Below are 15846 nucleotides of genomic sequence, written 5' to 3' on the forward strand. Positions count from 1 at the left end.
AAGAAGAGGATCTAAGACCTCTTGGAACGATGAGCTAATCAACTCTAAGCTTCAAGGGCATGCAACGAATGAGGATTTGCTTAAGAAGTTGAAGGAGTTGGAGGAAAATTACTCTTTGTGGACTGAAGAGGATCCCAAATCCAAGAGGTTTGGTTATGAAAGTTTAAACAAAGCAGCATTACTCAAGAACATAATATAGCTCAAAGAAAATAGGAAACGTTTGGTTGCCGAACTCTTTCAGAAATAAGGAGTCGATTGGCAGAGAGGTCTTTTGCAAATGAAGACATGAAGCAATCAAAGTTGGAGCTGAATACCCGAACTGGGAGGCTTATGGATGAGGTCACCTGCCTAACACATAAGAAAAGGGAAATAAATCAAAATAAAAATATTAGAAATAAGAATGCTCCTAATTATAGAAAACTCCTCATTTAGTTGTCTGATTTCCGTCCTTCCTGATAGGCATTTGTAATTAGCAATAAAAAAATATATATATATTCTATAGCTTTCACACATTTATTCTTTAAAAATCTGAAAGGGATTTCTAAATCTCGAGGCCTACAAATTGCAAATGATAAATGACAAGGTGGGTGACTAGTTTTGCAATCCCATGGACCGGCAAGCTGGACAATAGTATTCACAATATTATCACTCAAGCTTGCATGTGATATTTTGAAATGTGGATTAATATGTATGACAAGCTGGACAATGATAAAATTCATGCAGCATACATTAAAAAAAAAACCTGCAGATATGTGATAAAGATAATTTCCATACAACCAAAAGGACAATAGTACTGCCATTTATCATTCCAAAGTTGAAGGTGAACAATATATGTGAACTAATATGTATGCTGCATGCAGGTATGCTTCTCTGGGATTTTTATACCAAAAAATATAAGCTAACCACTTATGATTATGCCTGAGAGATCACCAAACCCATTCTCATATTTGAGGTCAGCCGCTAAGCCTTTCTCCAAGAGCATGCCTATTCCAAATCTTATAAGAGTCATCAATCCACTTAATTCGTTCCAGCAAACCCATAAATAAGTCTCTTACAATACAGCACAAAAAATTCAAAAGTTGAAAGAAAGGGAAAATGAGAGAGGGGTGTGTCAAACCCTTGTGTAATTACCATCATGTTATGCTACATAGAAAATAACTCGTTTCTTTGTAGTCATTTGCGTAGAAAGTTTAAAGAGTCCGATCTTTCTAATGATTATAATTCTTCTGGCCTTCTGCTTAAAGGGCGTCATCTCTTGTAATTGTAACATAATAAATATAATGGAATCAATGAGATCGTAGAAATAGGGACAGATTTCTAAAATGCGTAAAATCTTTGTCCTGTCAATTTTTTTACATATGACTTTTCATTCATTATTCAAATTTTGGCCTCAACAATTCAATTTTACAAGTAGAAAAATCAATATCTATATGTCTTTAGATTTGATCAGGACCTGCCTAAGACTAGTATCTTGGTGCCATTAAAATAAAGCTCAAATGCTATCTATAAATTCGTCAATCTGAAGTATCATCAAACCAACCATCTAACATCTACTATGAACACAACATCACAAATCATTATATCAACGAACCAAAAAGGCAGCTCCACGCAAAATCCAGAAAATAAACAATCAATCAAAAAGAATTCATACCGTGACGAAGCCTTTTCTCAGCGCGGTAGCAAAAGGGTTAGAGTTAGGTTTTTCTTAATCCGACTCCTGGTGAGAAGCGAGGCAGACGGAGAGGGAAAGCTGGGCATCCCGGCACTGAGATCGCTTGAGGGCAGTTCCCGCACTCGAGCACAGCGATCGAACCGCCTCAGCTTCCTCAGGGCAGAAAGTCGACAAGAGGCACTCGGCAAGGGAACTGTTCAGATGACGGCACGCGATCGAGCGCTGCAGATCATTGCGAACGCGATGGTGGCATTCGATGAGAGCGCGGTGCACCGCATCGCACTTCGGCGGCACCGGCGATGGCGAAGGCGACTCGCCGCATTTTGGTTCCCTTCCCCGCACGTTCATCTGTCCGGAGCGCAGATGCAAATAAATTTAGTACAGCACTATTCCATATTAGTGGATCTCTAGGTCCATATCCAGATTATATGAAGAAGTTTAATCCCACGATAGCCCAATTATAGAACTAAAAAAGCCCACTAACCTACTAAAGATCAAACAAACCTCAAAAAGCCCAAAATTTTATACACATGATTTAATTACTACGGTAATATAAATATAGCAGTATGCTTGCAGTTAAATAAGAGATCATCTGTAACAAAAAAATAAAATAGTTCATTTTATATATTTTTTATTGTTTACTAGTAGAGGATCAAAGTGAATTAAACCATATCCGACAGTTCCGGACGAACACGTATCAAGAAATCAATTTGATGAGCGCAGAGTTTTGCAGTAGGCATCAGACGAATAAATTGACGAATGACTCACCAACCTGGGAACGAGTAAAATGATTGCCCAATGAGAATTTCAAGGACATTATTGCTATTCCACTTTTTAACTTCTATTTACTCTAAGTATATGTAAATATCACAAATATTATAAACTTGAGATTGTTTTCTCTCTCATTTTTTATTTATGAGTGTGATTAATGAACGAATATAATCTAGGTTTAAAGACTAGTTATATATAAAAGAAGATTTAATAATATAAATAAAAATATATTTATAGAAAAAAACTATAGAGCTGTAATTATAGAGACAGATTAGTGATAAATAATTAGCTTTAATCCAAATATGGCAGCAGGCAACAAGAGAACACTAACTTATAAATTATAATGAAAAATATCAATTAATTAATTAATTAATTAACCATTAGTTAATTGCATGCCATTTGGCGGTGTACTTGTAATTTCAGACATCTAAATTACACCTATCCAACTCTGTAATCATTTTTCAATTGATTTGAAAACTATTTCTCCTTTTTTTTTTACTTTACATTATTTTGATGGCCGGTGACAGGTTTAAAATTTTATTATTTGCATGATTGGACTTATTTTTAACATTTCAATCTGGTAAAGATATACAACGAATAAATAATTAAATATGATTTCATCCATATATAATATGATATATATATATATATATATATATATATATAATTAAACCATGAGTGTGGTCAAAATATATATATAGGAGTGGATGGATTAAAATATCATAACCGGTTGTCTCGAGCATCCTAAATTTTATGATAAGATCCAAAGTTTTTGTTCTATTGCATGAACAATATATGTTTGTACCACACGATATTAAATTGTGCCAATAATTATTAGATTAAGCGGTCATAGACTAGGAGGTTATTCATAATTAAGATTAATTTAAGGGGTTAATTTATAATATTAAACAATATGTAAACAAATTAATGTCATCTTTATGAGGGTGGGTAAATGGATTAATATTAGCATGAAAAAGGAATTTAGGCTTAGTTGGCATTCTACTCAAATTCCTATTACATAAATACTCATTCTCTCTCCTCTTTTAATTCTCATTTTTATTTTTAGATGATTTACATATATACCAATCAATTTTTATCTATTTTATCTCTTACATACACTCTATCTTATGTATGCATAAGATGGAGTAAATTTATTAGTGTCACATTCAACAAAGCCTTAATCCCACTACGTGGGGTCGGCTACATGAAAATTTTTTTTCTATTGCGTCCTATTTAGTGTCTTATTTTCATTTAGTTCTAGTAAATAAAGATCATTTTTAATACAATAAGCCCGAGTCTTCTTAGGTCTACCTCTGTCTTTCTTAACACAAGTCGAATCTAAAACATCTAATGTCCTAATCGGATCATCAGATTGTCAACGTTTAATGTGACCAAACCATCTAAGACGACTAAAAAAAACTAATCTCCATAATTTTTTTTTTTTTTTGAAAATTTTATTAAAATCAATAAAACTCTAGATTATGAAATGCACCGACAACTTTTAAATTTAGGTGCTGAAATTTATGGTTAAATTTATAAATATAATTTACTATTGCAAGATTTAAAAAAAATATAAATTATTTGACAGCGCATGGCTCAATAATTTGGTGTTGTCCCACCATAGAATAGAACCATAATGTCAATATCATTGTAAAAAATATGATTCACGTTTACATACATACCACACAATTCTTATGTATGTATATATTCAACATCTAAATTTTCTTATATTTATAAATAACATCTAAATACACCTTTTTTATATGAAAATGTTTAATACCAACTGTTACAAACGTGAATAATAAACTATTAAGTGTTAGATATGTAAATGCATAAAAATTATGTGATGTGTATGTAAATTTCTCAATATATTAATCGGGTAAAGTGGTGGAATGTGAAGATGATGCCAAATGCAGAAGAAGCCAGCAATATATTGCAAGTGCTTGAAAGCTACGTTTCTCATATAAATTTCTGGACATTTACATAAATACCACCTAATTCTTATGTATTTAGATTTATAACACCTTATGTTTACCTTTTTTAGATTTATACCACTCAGATCTTTCTTCATGTCACACCAAAATACTATTTTTTTCAATCTTTAGAACACGGTCCTCGTATATATAGAAAATGATTTTAGATACATCTCTAGATTAAAAGAAAAATCATTAAGGGTGCATTTGGGTCAGCTTATGCGTTTCAAGATAAACAACTTATCCTGAAACGCGACCCGGGGGTCAACCGCGGGGGTCGATCCACGACCAACGTTTAGTGTAAAAGTGGAATTGTGTTTTCAGATAAGCAGACAAAACGCGCGATTCAAATGCCCCCGCACATATTAACAACCCCAAACGAGCTCTTAAATATGCCTTTTAACATTAATATAAAAAAATCAATGAAGCATAAAAAAATTAAGAAAAAAATTATAAAAAATTATGTAAAAATAAATAAATAAATATAGAATGAAAAATTAAAATCACAAGCAACATATATGAAAAGAAGGAAAGTAGCATGCAAGCAAGTATGTAATCTAATTTCATAAGAAATAAGTCATTAGAAAATGGAATGGAAATGGAAGATGAGGATTAAATATTAAAATACAAATATTGAAGGTTAATTTGTTTTTGAATCACACTAAAAAAAATATAGTATAGGTAAGGAGAGATAAGAATGGACAAAGAGAGAGAATAGTAATCAACTGCATTATGTGTGTCTTATTTTTAAAATAATTCTTTTATTTATCAAGGAGATGGTACAAAACATACAATGGTGTATTACATTTTTACCTCTACCTTTTTAAGAGGTTATTACTAAAGTATTTATGTTATTTTACATCTATAAGCTTATCATTTGGCTGTTTTATGGCAAGATCGACTAAGTTAACTCCATTAATATTTGTTGATTAATGATGACTAACAATGAGCTTCTGAGCGTCCCTGTGATAGTTGGAGATACAATAAAGATGGACATTCCCTTGGATTAACTCTACCGGAGGGTAGGCTCTCACATCGGAGTGGTTGTAATGGTTGGCTCAAATTCCCTTTTGACTCGTTTCTAGTCGGACAACATGTCCTTGTATCCTTCGGTTATCTTTTGTTTGTTTCACGATTTGGTCGATTTTTTGTCTTGTAGGCATAATTCATATGACTTCGCTCAGTCGATCAAATGGGCCTCACGACCTCTTGGCCATGGGCTAGCCTTCGCCGCACTCCTCCCTTATGGATTGTTGGATCCCTTCAAGATTAAAGCAGGCATATTTTTTATGGACGCAAATATATTTTATTATGTTCACTAGTTTTTTTATTGATTAAGGCTATGTTCGAGAAAATAACAACTGTTTGAAAAAATAATTGTAAAAGTAATGCAAAAGAACCTGTTGTCCAAAAGTTGCAGTAGCTATTACATTTTGAAAAAAAAAAAACAAAACTTTCTAGCAGCCACTGCACGGCTATGTCAAGTTTCAAAACATAGCTTTCCACCACGATTTTTTAAAAAGCTAATGATGGGAATTTTAGGGTGAAGAAAAACAAGAATCGACACAAATTCAGAAGAAAAAACAGATATTTAACGAGGTTTGGCAAAGATGCCTACGTCATTGAGAGCAGAGCAATGACTTTCTTTCAATTTCTGAAAAGAGTACATGATACCCCTTAGGGTTATAATACACATATATATAGCCCTGGAGTACAATATGTAATTACAAAATTACCCCAGTACCGTACCGCCGGGGCGTTGTCCCGGCACCCCCAACCCATATATTGTAACTCCCCCGATTGGACAGAAGCTTCCGCTCGCGAGCTCCGCTCCACAGGCTTGCTTCGTTCCCCTCCAGCATCTGTTCCTTATCTCGTATATGAGCCATACCTAACAACTAACAACAACTTTTTTTTGTTAAAATGTCACAAAGTGTAGAGCACCACATCTCTGCAACAAACACGCCATAAAGAAAAGCATTTCACTCTAAAAATACATATATAAAGTTGAACATATTTTTTTAGAGTCTATTTGTGGCAGTTGCATCTTATTAAAAAATGATTGTGCAACAATTGTGCCAGAAACTACTACGGGATAGCTGTATGTGTCTATTTTGTGTAGTTGTATAGCAACTATGTTACAACTCTTTATGATAAAAATTTTTTTCTGCACTTGTACTATTGTGTTGTTCATAATAGAATTAGTCTTTTTGGCACATTGCATACATGAAAATAGATATTCAATTTGAATATTATATGATAAAAACTTACACCCCACTAAACAACGAGCAACACAACAATCAAACTAACAAAATAAAATTATTAAATAATAACTAATATTATTATAACGTTGAATTTAAAATGCACGATTTATTTAACGAGATAATATTAGCTGCAACGAAACCCTTCACGTGTAATTACTTTCAAAGGTGGAATCATCAAAATTTGATCTGACCACCTAATAAAGTCACAGTTCTCTGATATAAATTTCGCAGTATAATCGAATACGGATCTTCGAAATCCTTTTCTTCCAACCACAAATTGCATACAACAACCAGAGAACAAACCAATTTATCCTAAAGTTCATAGAAAAAAGGAAACGTGGATCTTCCAAATCCCATTATTTAAACCACAAATCACAAAGAACGAAGCGACTACAATTGAGTTATCTAAAAATTTATAGAAAAAACAAAACATGAATATTCTAAATCACTTTCTTCCAATTACATAACACAAAGAGCGAAGAGACTAAAAGCCGCAAACAACAAATCGCAAAGAGCAAGAGGACCACATACCACAAACCACAACAAAAATGCTACCCAAAATAAACTTTGAAGGTAAAGGGTGGAAGGTACCAAAGGAAGAAGCAGAGCTGAGGAAGTAAATGTTGGCAATCCCTCGGAGAATGGAGAAGAGCAAGGGAAGAAAAATAACACTAAGCAAAGTCTCGTCGCTTGAAGGGGGTAGAAGAGAAGGCAGCCAAGTAACCGCGAACCGAATAAATCGCCGAACGCGAGGGCCTCCTAGATTATCAAGATTACATAGTGTTTTATTAATAAAAGCCGCCGCACAGTGCTTTTCAAACAAACACAATAATCGTTTTGAAAACGCACCGCAGCAGAGAAAAAACTATCACAAAAACATCTAATCTAATGTTGGAGCCAACTGTAATATCTAATAACTGTTCAATTACTCCATATTTTAGCTGCCAAATGGCTAGCCGCTGTACATGGTACCGAATAGTTCATGGACGAAAAGGGTTTTTAAATTAATACCGCCTAAATTTTATGTATTTTCACATTCAACATATGAAATTCAATTTTTACATTTATACCATCCAGATCTTTCATCACATAAGAATATTACTACTTTAACTTTTAAAAAAAGGAAACACACTTTTTTCATGCATGGCTAAGTGGGCTTATATGTAAAAATTAAAGGATCAGAATTATAAAATTATGAAGGGTTGGAAAATTTAAATTTGAATATAAAATATAATATTGATAAGATATATATCATCCTCTATCGCTCAAGTCACCATCCTAAGAACTAGAGACAATTTTGGTTGCCTTTCCTAATTAAAGATTCTATATGTCGACCTCCTTGTAATAAAAATAGTTTTTTGATTACTCTTATTTTGGAGTCTTTTCTAATTACAAATTATCTGAATATTTAAACTGAGTTAATTAAATTGAAAAACAATGGAGGATTGGGACAAAAATATAAATATTCAAATGTGCTTCTAATTGACGTTAACTACATCAATAATCTACTTGATTTTTAATATATTTTAAATTAGCTTGTCACAAGATTACTACATTTCATCATAATTTGTTATAAGTATTGCAAAGTTTTTCTGGGTTTCATTTCTAAATATATATATATTTTTTTCTCTCCAATGTGCACGGCCGTAAGTTGAGTTTAGGGGCCTCTTCATAAATTTGAAAAGTTAGAGGTTGTATTTATAAATATAAGAGTCTTCATACTTATTAATTTTATAAAAAGGCAGATAATTAATCACCTAGGGAGGCCTTTGACTGCATCTGGATATCATAACATTTCTTATAAAAAAAAATAATAATAAAAATATTATAATCTTATGGAAAATTGCCTCTTGAATTTAATATAATAATAATAATAATAATAATAATAAAAAGACAGGAATAACCAGAGCAAGCTGTTGACGTCGTGTATGCCACGGCAAGCTGAATTTTCTATTACACATTATTATTCACATATTTCACGTCCCAGAAATTAATATTACGAAAATAAAATTTGTGTTAATAGTTCCCTTGCCAGCGCTGCTTTCTTCCCCGCAACCGGTTCTTCTCCTCTCCGCTCAGAAATTTTGATGCAGTTTAGACTTCAATTAGGACCTACTATATGTGCAAAAAGACTCGTTTTAGTGATAAAAATTTAATTTAATACATGAGTAAGGCTGCTAATACACACAAAATTGCATCAATCTCTAGATGCAATATTCTTTCGCCACTCAGACCAACAATGCAAGAGCCTAAACGAGGTTAATTTTATGTGTTTTAGTTGACTTAAAAGCTAGTTGATTCACTATGAATCACAAAAAAAAAAAATAATTTTGTTTCAAACAATTGTTATAAGAACATATAGAAGAAATGTTATTTAAAAAATAATAGTTGAGAAAAGAAAATAAATATTTTTTTAACCAATTAAATAATTTATAATCAAAATCTTATATTTTAATATATATTAAGTGCATTATACATTTAATGTTTTCTTAAACGAACGAGTCTATTTAAAACTAGTTTATCAAGTTTAACCCGCATGCCATTTCTAGACTTGAATTTCAGCCAAACTCATAAGTTGTCTTTGCTCATTTTCACTCTAATGAGTGAATATTGCATCAGAACACTTGACACAAATTTGTGTTCGGAGTCCAATGAGCACTTAACACGTGGCAAGTGGTATCTACTGCAATACACTGGTTGGTTAGTTAGGTTCTTAAGAAGTGTGGATCCACTTGTCACGTGGCACATTCTTCTAAATATGTTGACTAATTAAAACATTTAATCTCCTAAATCTAAAAACAACATAATATTTTTATTTAAATTACCTAAAGTTCAATCTAAAAATCCCCACATAACTCATTATCTTTGTATGGTTTTACTTGACCCACATATCTAATAATGGTTTTGACAAGTTCTTATTATGCCTAGATTGAAAGACCCTAAACCAACAATAGCTTAATTTGATTTCAATGCCTACACCACTGGTCCCCCTCAGCTTAAATATTTTCTTGTTCATCTACTATTACGTTCATATAAAAAACTAAAAATTCAGTCCAAAATCAATTATAACTACGGCCATAATGAAAAAAATATATATATATATATATTTATGATAATAATAATAATTATTATTATAACTATTTTTCCCTCCTCCTCACAAAATCCGAATCACTTACACAGCTCTGTCTCTTCCTCATCTCTCTGGAAGGCTGGAACCCCGAATTCCTGCCATCATGCTCCAAAGCCTCCTCCCTCCATCCCCCATCAATCCCACCACGACCACCTCCTCCTCCGAAGCCGCTCCGGCGACTTCCAAGCGCTCCTCCTCCCCATCCTCCTCCTCCGACCCCCGCCCCCTCAAACACCCCAACCTCGACATCTCCACCGACCCGCCCGCCGCCGACTCTCCGGAGATCGAATCCCGCGGCCTCCGTCTCCTCAGCCTCCTCCTCCAATGCGCCGAATCAGTCGCCGTCGACAATCTCTCCGGCGCCCTCACCTTCCTTCCCGAAATCACTTCTCTATCGTCTCCCTTCGGCTCCTCCCCCGAACGCGTCGCCGCTTACTTCTCCGATGCCCTCCGGGCCCGCATCCTCTCCTCATACCTCTCCTCATACTCCCCTCTCCCTCTCAAAACCCTAACCCTAACTCACCGCATCCCCCGTTCCTTCCACCTCCTCAACTCCCTCACCCCTCTCATCAAATTCTCACACTTCACCTCCAACCAGGCCATCTTCCAATCCATCCACTTCTTCTCCCGTCTCCACATCGTCGATTTCGACATCATGCAGGGCCTTCAGTGGCCGGGTCTCTTCCACATCCTCGCATCTCGTCCCCGCCCCATTGAATCAATTCGAATCACCGGAATTGGCCCTGATTCCGATCTCCTCGAAGCCACCGGCCGGCGATTAGCCGATTTCGCCGCTTCCCTCAACCTCCCCTTTCAATTCACCCCGCTCGAAGGCAAGATAGCCGACCTCGCAACCGATTTTACTCCTTTCTGCCACCGTAACCCCGCAGAAGCTACTGTCGTTCACTGGACCCAACATTGCCTCTACGATGTCACTGGATCAGATATCGCCGCCGCACAATTCTTATCCTCCCTCCGCCCCCGTCTCCTCACCGTCGTCGAACAGGATCTCGGCCATGGCAGCGGCGGAGGATTCCTCGGCAGGTTTGTCGAAGCCCTGCATTACTATTCTGCTCTGTTTGATGCGATTGGGGATGGAGGGGGTGGTGGGGAAGAGAGATGGGAAGTGGAGAGAGGGGTTTTGGGTGGGGAGATAAAAAATATTGTGGCGGTTGGAGGGCCGAAGAGGACTGGGGAGGTGAAGGTAGAAAGGTGGGGGGATGAGCTCCGGCGAGTAGGCTTCCGTCCAGTTTCTCTCGCCGGAAGTCCGGCTGCTCAGGCGAGCTTGCTTTTGGGAATGGTGCCGTGGAAGGGGTACACGTTGGCGGAGGAAGGAGGGAGATTGAAATTGGGATGGAAGGATTTATCGCTTCTTACCGCTTCGGCGTGGCGGCCGGCGAACATTGCCGGAAAAGAAGAAGATGGAGGGGAGGAGGAATGGGACAGGAGTGAAGGGATCTCTTTTTGAAAATTTAAAAAATAAAATAAAAATGGTTTCAATTTTTCTTTATTGTATTATTATTATTATTATTATTATTATTATTATTATTGGTTTTTTTTTTCAGTTCTTATTAGCCGGATGTTGAATTCTTTAGTAATGAATTTTCCGGATCAATTTGCATAATTGAGAGGCATTTTAAAAGGTTTTTAGTTGTTATTATTGGAAAAAATAAAGGTAAGAATATTTGCTCAAATTTAATTGGAATAAAATTTTAAGTTTATTTATTTATTTATTTATTTATTTTGAGATTAATGTATTATAAAATTTATATTAGGTTCGTATCCAGTTAAATAATTAATTTTCTCTATTATTTATGCAAAATAGTACTCTTACTATTTAGATGGGGGTGGTTTAGTAAAATTTTAAAAAAATAATTCAATTTATCATTCATAGGGTTTAACAAAATTGAAATTTTATTCCTATCATTATTCATGAAATTATAAATATGGAAACAATTAACTAAATAATTATCATAATTTAATAATGTTTATAAACTATAGTGTCAAATTATTTTTAGATTTCAGCATTTTTTTTTTCTTTATTGCCTCCGAGCATAATATGTTGATTAGTGTTAGATCCGGGATTGTCTTTCGTGAATTCATCTTGAGAGTTTAGTGAAATCAAAATAAATTTAACCAAGAGTTAGTGCAGAGAGAACCGGTGGAGTCCAAATGACCTGCCTCTTCTTGATCGTTTTTTTTTGTCTTTTATTTATATGAACATATTTTGTATAATTTTAGAAAGGAGAAAACATTTTAAAAAACCGTTTTTAACATATTAATGTTCTAATAAATTATATGGATTTCATTCCATTTTTGTATTCGAATTTGAATTTTGTTACGACGGTAATTGATTTGTCGATTCGCTAGAATGTACCATTATGAGCTGATCTATTGGGTGGCAAACGTGCCTAGTGTGTGGTCAACCGAGACGTTCGGTTGAATATCGATATTTTCAGCCGCGATAAAAGCGGCTCAGCCGTTTAATCACAATCATGGGAAGCAGGTCAAGCGGTCAACAGATAAACCAATTTGTTTTGTTGAGTGAATCGTAGCTCAATTGTCGCTTTGACTCAAGTTTTACGGAGCCCACTTCTCGTTTACCTGGTCCGTTTGTCGTCTCAGTCGAATACCCCTATTAGCAAGGTCTTAAGTGAAACTTGTCATTGCCTGTATTGAGGTATCCATTGAGAGAGAGAGAGAGAGAGTTCATTTTCGAAGGCCCAAAAACGTATACCTTCATAATCTCTTACATCCCTTCAATAAATGAGAAAAAAAATATAAAATTATATCTTGTACTTTACTCCTTGAGCAGTGTTTTGGCGAAAAATTTGTGATATGTGTGTCAGGTGACGCCATTAATAAAGATTTACACATGTTATTATATGTAATGATGATCTTCTCCGATGGTTTGTCATCAGTTAGACCAATCACTTCGGCATGCGGGTTTAGCTTGACAAGTTTGGCATGTGAGTCTAGATAAACCACTTCAACAAGTGAGTTTAAATCGAGCACTTCGACAAATGGATTTAGTTTTGTCACTTCAACCGGTGGGCTTAGATCGAGCACTTCGACAAATGCTTTAATTCGAACACTTCGACAGGTGCATTTAAATTGACCACTTCGACAAGTAGGCTTAGATCCACCACTTTACATGTGGGCTTCGCTAAAAAATGACTCATCTTATGATGTAGGGTTCCGAAGGGCATAAGATTGTTTAATCTCTATGATGCAGGCCCTTGAAAGAGCATTATTAGCATGTATGGCCGTATTCATATATACCATGTCATCATATGTTTGGGAATGCCCCCACGATTGAATTGCATGAGAGAGAGAAAGGACTTCTTTGTCAGAAAACAATACTTATGTTAAATTGTCTTGATTGATGAAGTCTGAATCCCTTGAGTGCCCTAACCGTAAATTCAGGCAATTTCTAACAATAACAATTTTAATTCAAATAAAAAATAAATTTTTTTTTTTTTCTGCAGAGAACTAAATCATTTAACAAAAATGGGGAGCTGATTTGTATTTTTGTGAATGATCCTGCATGGAATCAAGTAATGGGACAATTGGAGAAATCACATCTGCCACGTGTGAAATTTGGATTGGTTGAGTGCATGTGCACATGCTGAGCTGCGCGGAAGCTTGGAAAGAGTTTTGCATGCGAAGAAAGAGTACGATATTGAATTATTTAAGCCGGTGGGGGCATGCATAATTTTTTGGATTTTAATGCTTTAAAGATCGTGCCTTCGCTCTCATGACATTTAATAATTTGAGATAAGTGGAGCCTACATTTTTTTTTTTAATTTTCTTTGGTGCTTCCATTCTAAAATTCATCATATGAGAAATGAGAAAATTAATTGATTATTCTTATTATTGGTTTATCTTCTTAATCATATTTTGTCTGAGGGTTTGTACGTTAAACTTGAACGACTCCGATAAGACGAAAAAATAGCTCAGGAGAGGTTTTTAAGATTTCAGTATATGTGAGAAAAAAAAAAAGATTCGGGGAAAAGATGACATCTTGACTTTTCTTTTATAAAAAAAAAAAGTAGATTAATAGAAAATATATTTAGTACGATGTCTATTCATGATATCTTAATGAAAAGATAATGACAAGGATGTCTAGCCACACTTTTAAATATTGATAGACTTGCATGCTAGCTAGTAATGTTGTCCATCTATAATACTTGTCCCTCCCTAGGTGAGCTAGGTTACCTCAATGGAAGAGATGAAATCCAACCACTTGGCATAAATGCTCGATTTAGACACTTTTGGAGGTGAGCTTGATCCAATATGTTAGTTTTTGTTGTCAGAATACACATATAAAACATGTATTTAGGTGTCTAACATAATAAAAATGATTGACACCCATCCATCGTGCTTGCTATATGTTCAACCTTGCCTTATTTTATCAATTAATTTGATCTTAGAAATTATTTTTGATATCAAAGTGGCATATAACACTTCTATACCACTTGCAGTGTTAAATAAGGTTCGTGGGTTGGGTTTGGGTATGACTTGTCCCGAAATAATTTAATCAGAACCCAACACAAATATTAATCGTGTTAGAAAGTCCTACCCGAACATAACCGATCCTCAACTTGTCAACCCAAATACGACCTATTTTACCCATTTAACATAAGGAATGGTAGCTATTGGGTCAAAATCAAGTCAATTTTGAGTCCATCCTGGGTCAATTTTGGGTTGATATGTTGATTTTGAAACAATTTAGTATCGGCGTATCAACCCAAACGCAGTTTGAAAAATTAGACAGGTTCAAAAATTTTAGCCCGAACCCAAATTTTTGAGTCAGGTTTAGATCGTTTTGATGTGTTATGCCAAAGCTGGGCAAAAAATTTGCGTGCGTTAAGGGGTACGCATCTCTGCGTATATAATAGTGTACACGGGAGTTACATGAGAGTTACATGAGAGTTACAAGCGTGGAGTTACAACATGAGAGTTACAAGCGTGTACACGAGAGTTACATAGGAGTTACAAGCATGTATAATTGTTACAGCGGGGTTACACGGGATTTACACATGAGGTTACACGGGAGTTACACGAGAGGTACAACAGGTTATAACCCCCTTGTAACTCTCATGTAACTCCCATGCACACTATTATGTACGCAGAGATGCGTACCCCTTGACGTACGCAAATTTTTTCCCAAAGCTGGACAACACATTGGAATAAAAGAAGGTGAAAAAAAACAAGGAGAAAAATGAAATGATAAAGACACAAATAAATCTGAAATGAAAGCAACATAACTTTTCATCATTAAAGCAACAAACATTTTTGAGAAAAAGAAAAAAAAAATAAAAAATAATAAATAAAGATTTTTTTTTTGGCCCCACACTTTTTATTTATTTTCAATTCGAATATTATTATTATTTTTAATTTATTTTCTCCTTTCCCTTATTCACCGACAGTGCTTTTTGGCCTTCTATTTGTTGTTTTGCTCTTTCAACTGTTGTAGTTTTTGTTGGGATGTATTTAGCGATCCTCTTTTTAGCTTCTTCTTTAACACTCTTTTTGCCTCAACATAAAGAAATTAAAAAAAAAAGGGAAAAATTTTGAATTAAAAAAACCAGTAAATTAATGTATTTACATATTTAGGAGCCGGAAAATGTTATACTTGCTGCATAAAATTTGTGATTTCTCGAAATATATAACAAAAGTTAATATTTTATTGCATATAATTTAGCAATTTTGCTCCACTTGCATATTTATTTTTCCCCAATACTTAATAAAAATAGACATTAAGTGATTTTTTCTGTGCTAAAAAATAATGATAGTTTTGCGTCTTAATACCTTTGAACCTAATGTATGAATGATATTCATCACTATATCATAGTGTCATGATCTTATGCATAAAATGATATATTTGACTTCTCAAAAATAATAATTATGATGTTTTTGAAGCAACGTTAAATATTTGAGTGTTATGCTGATAAATATGAAAGAGTAGGTGTTATAATATTATATGTATAATCTTAAAAGAAGAAATATAGTATTTTTTTGTTCTGATTATAA

The 15846-nt window shown here is 34.5% G+C and overlaps 1 protein-coding gene across 1 annotated transcript; it reads left to right on the forward strand.

Annotated features, from left to right (window-relative positions):
* Positions 1–9832: 9832 nt before the first annotated feature.
* LOC110030908 (scarecrow-like protein 23) lies at positions 9833–11289 on the forward strand. The gene has a single exon (XM_020733890.1). It carries the CDS (start codon positions 9914–9916, stop codon positions 11276–11278), a length of 1365 nt encoding a protein of 454 aa, XP_020589549.1. The 5' UTR covers positions 9833–9913; the 3' UTR covers positions 11279–11289.
* The last annotated feature ends 4557 nt before the right edge of the window (positions 11290–15846 follow it).

The sequence above is a fragment of the Phalaenopsis equestris genome, unplaced genomic scaffold (assembly GCF_001263595.1).
Source record: "Phalaenopsis equestris unplaced genomic scaffold, ASM126359v1 Scaffold000761, whole genome shotgun sequence".
Classification (NCBI taxonomy): domain Eukaryota; kingdom Viridiplantae; phylum Streptophyta; class Magnoliopsida; order Asparagales; family Orchidaceae; genus Phalaenopsis; species Phalaenopsis equestris.

Excerpts from the sequence above, each read along its gene's own strand:
- LOC110030908 (XM_020733890.1), top strand. The coding sequence starts at position 9,914 with ATGCTCCAAAGCCTCCTCCCTCCATCCCCCATCAATCCCACCACGACC.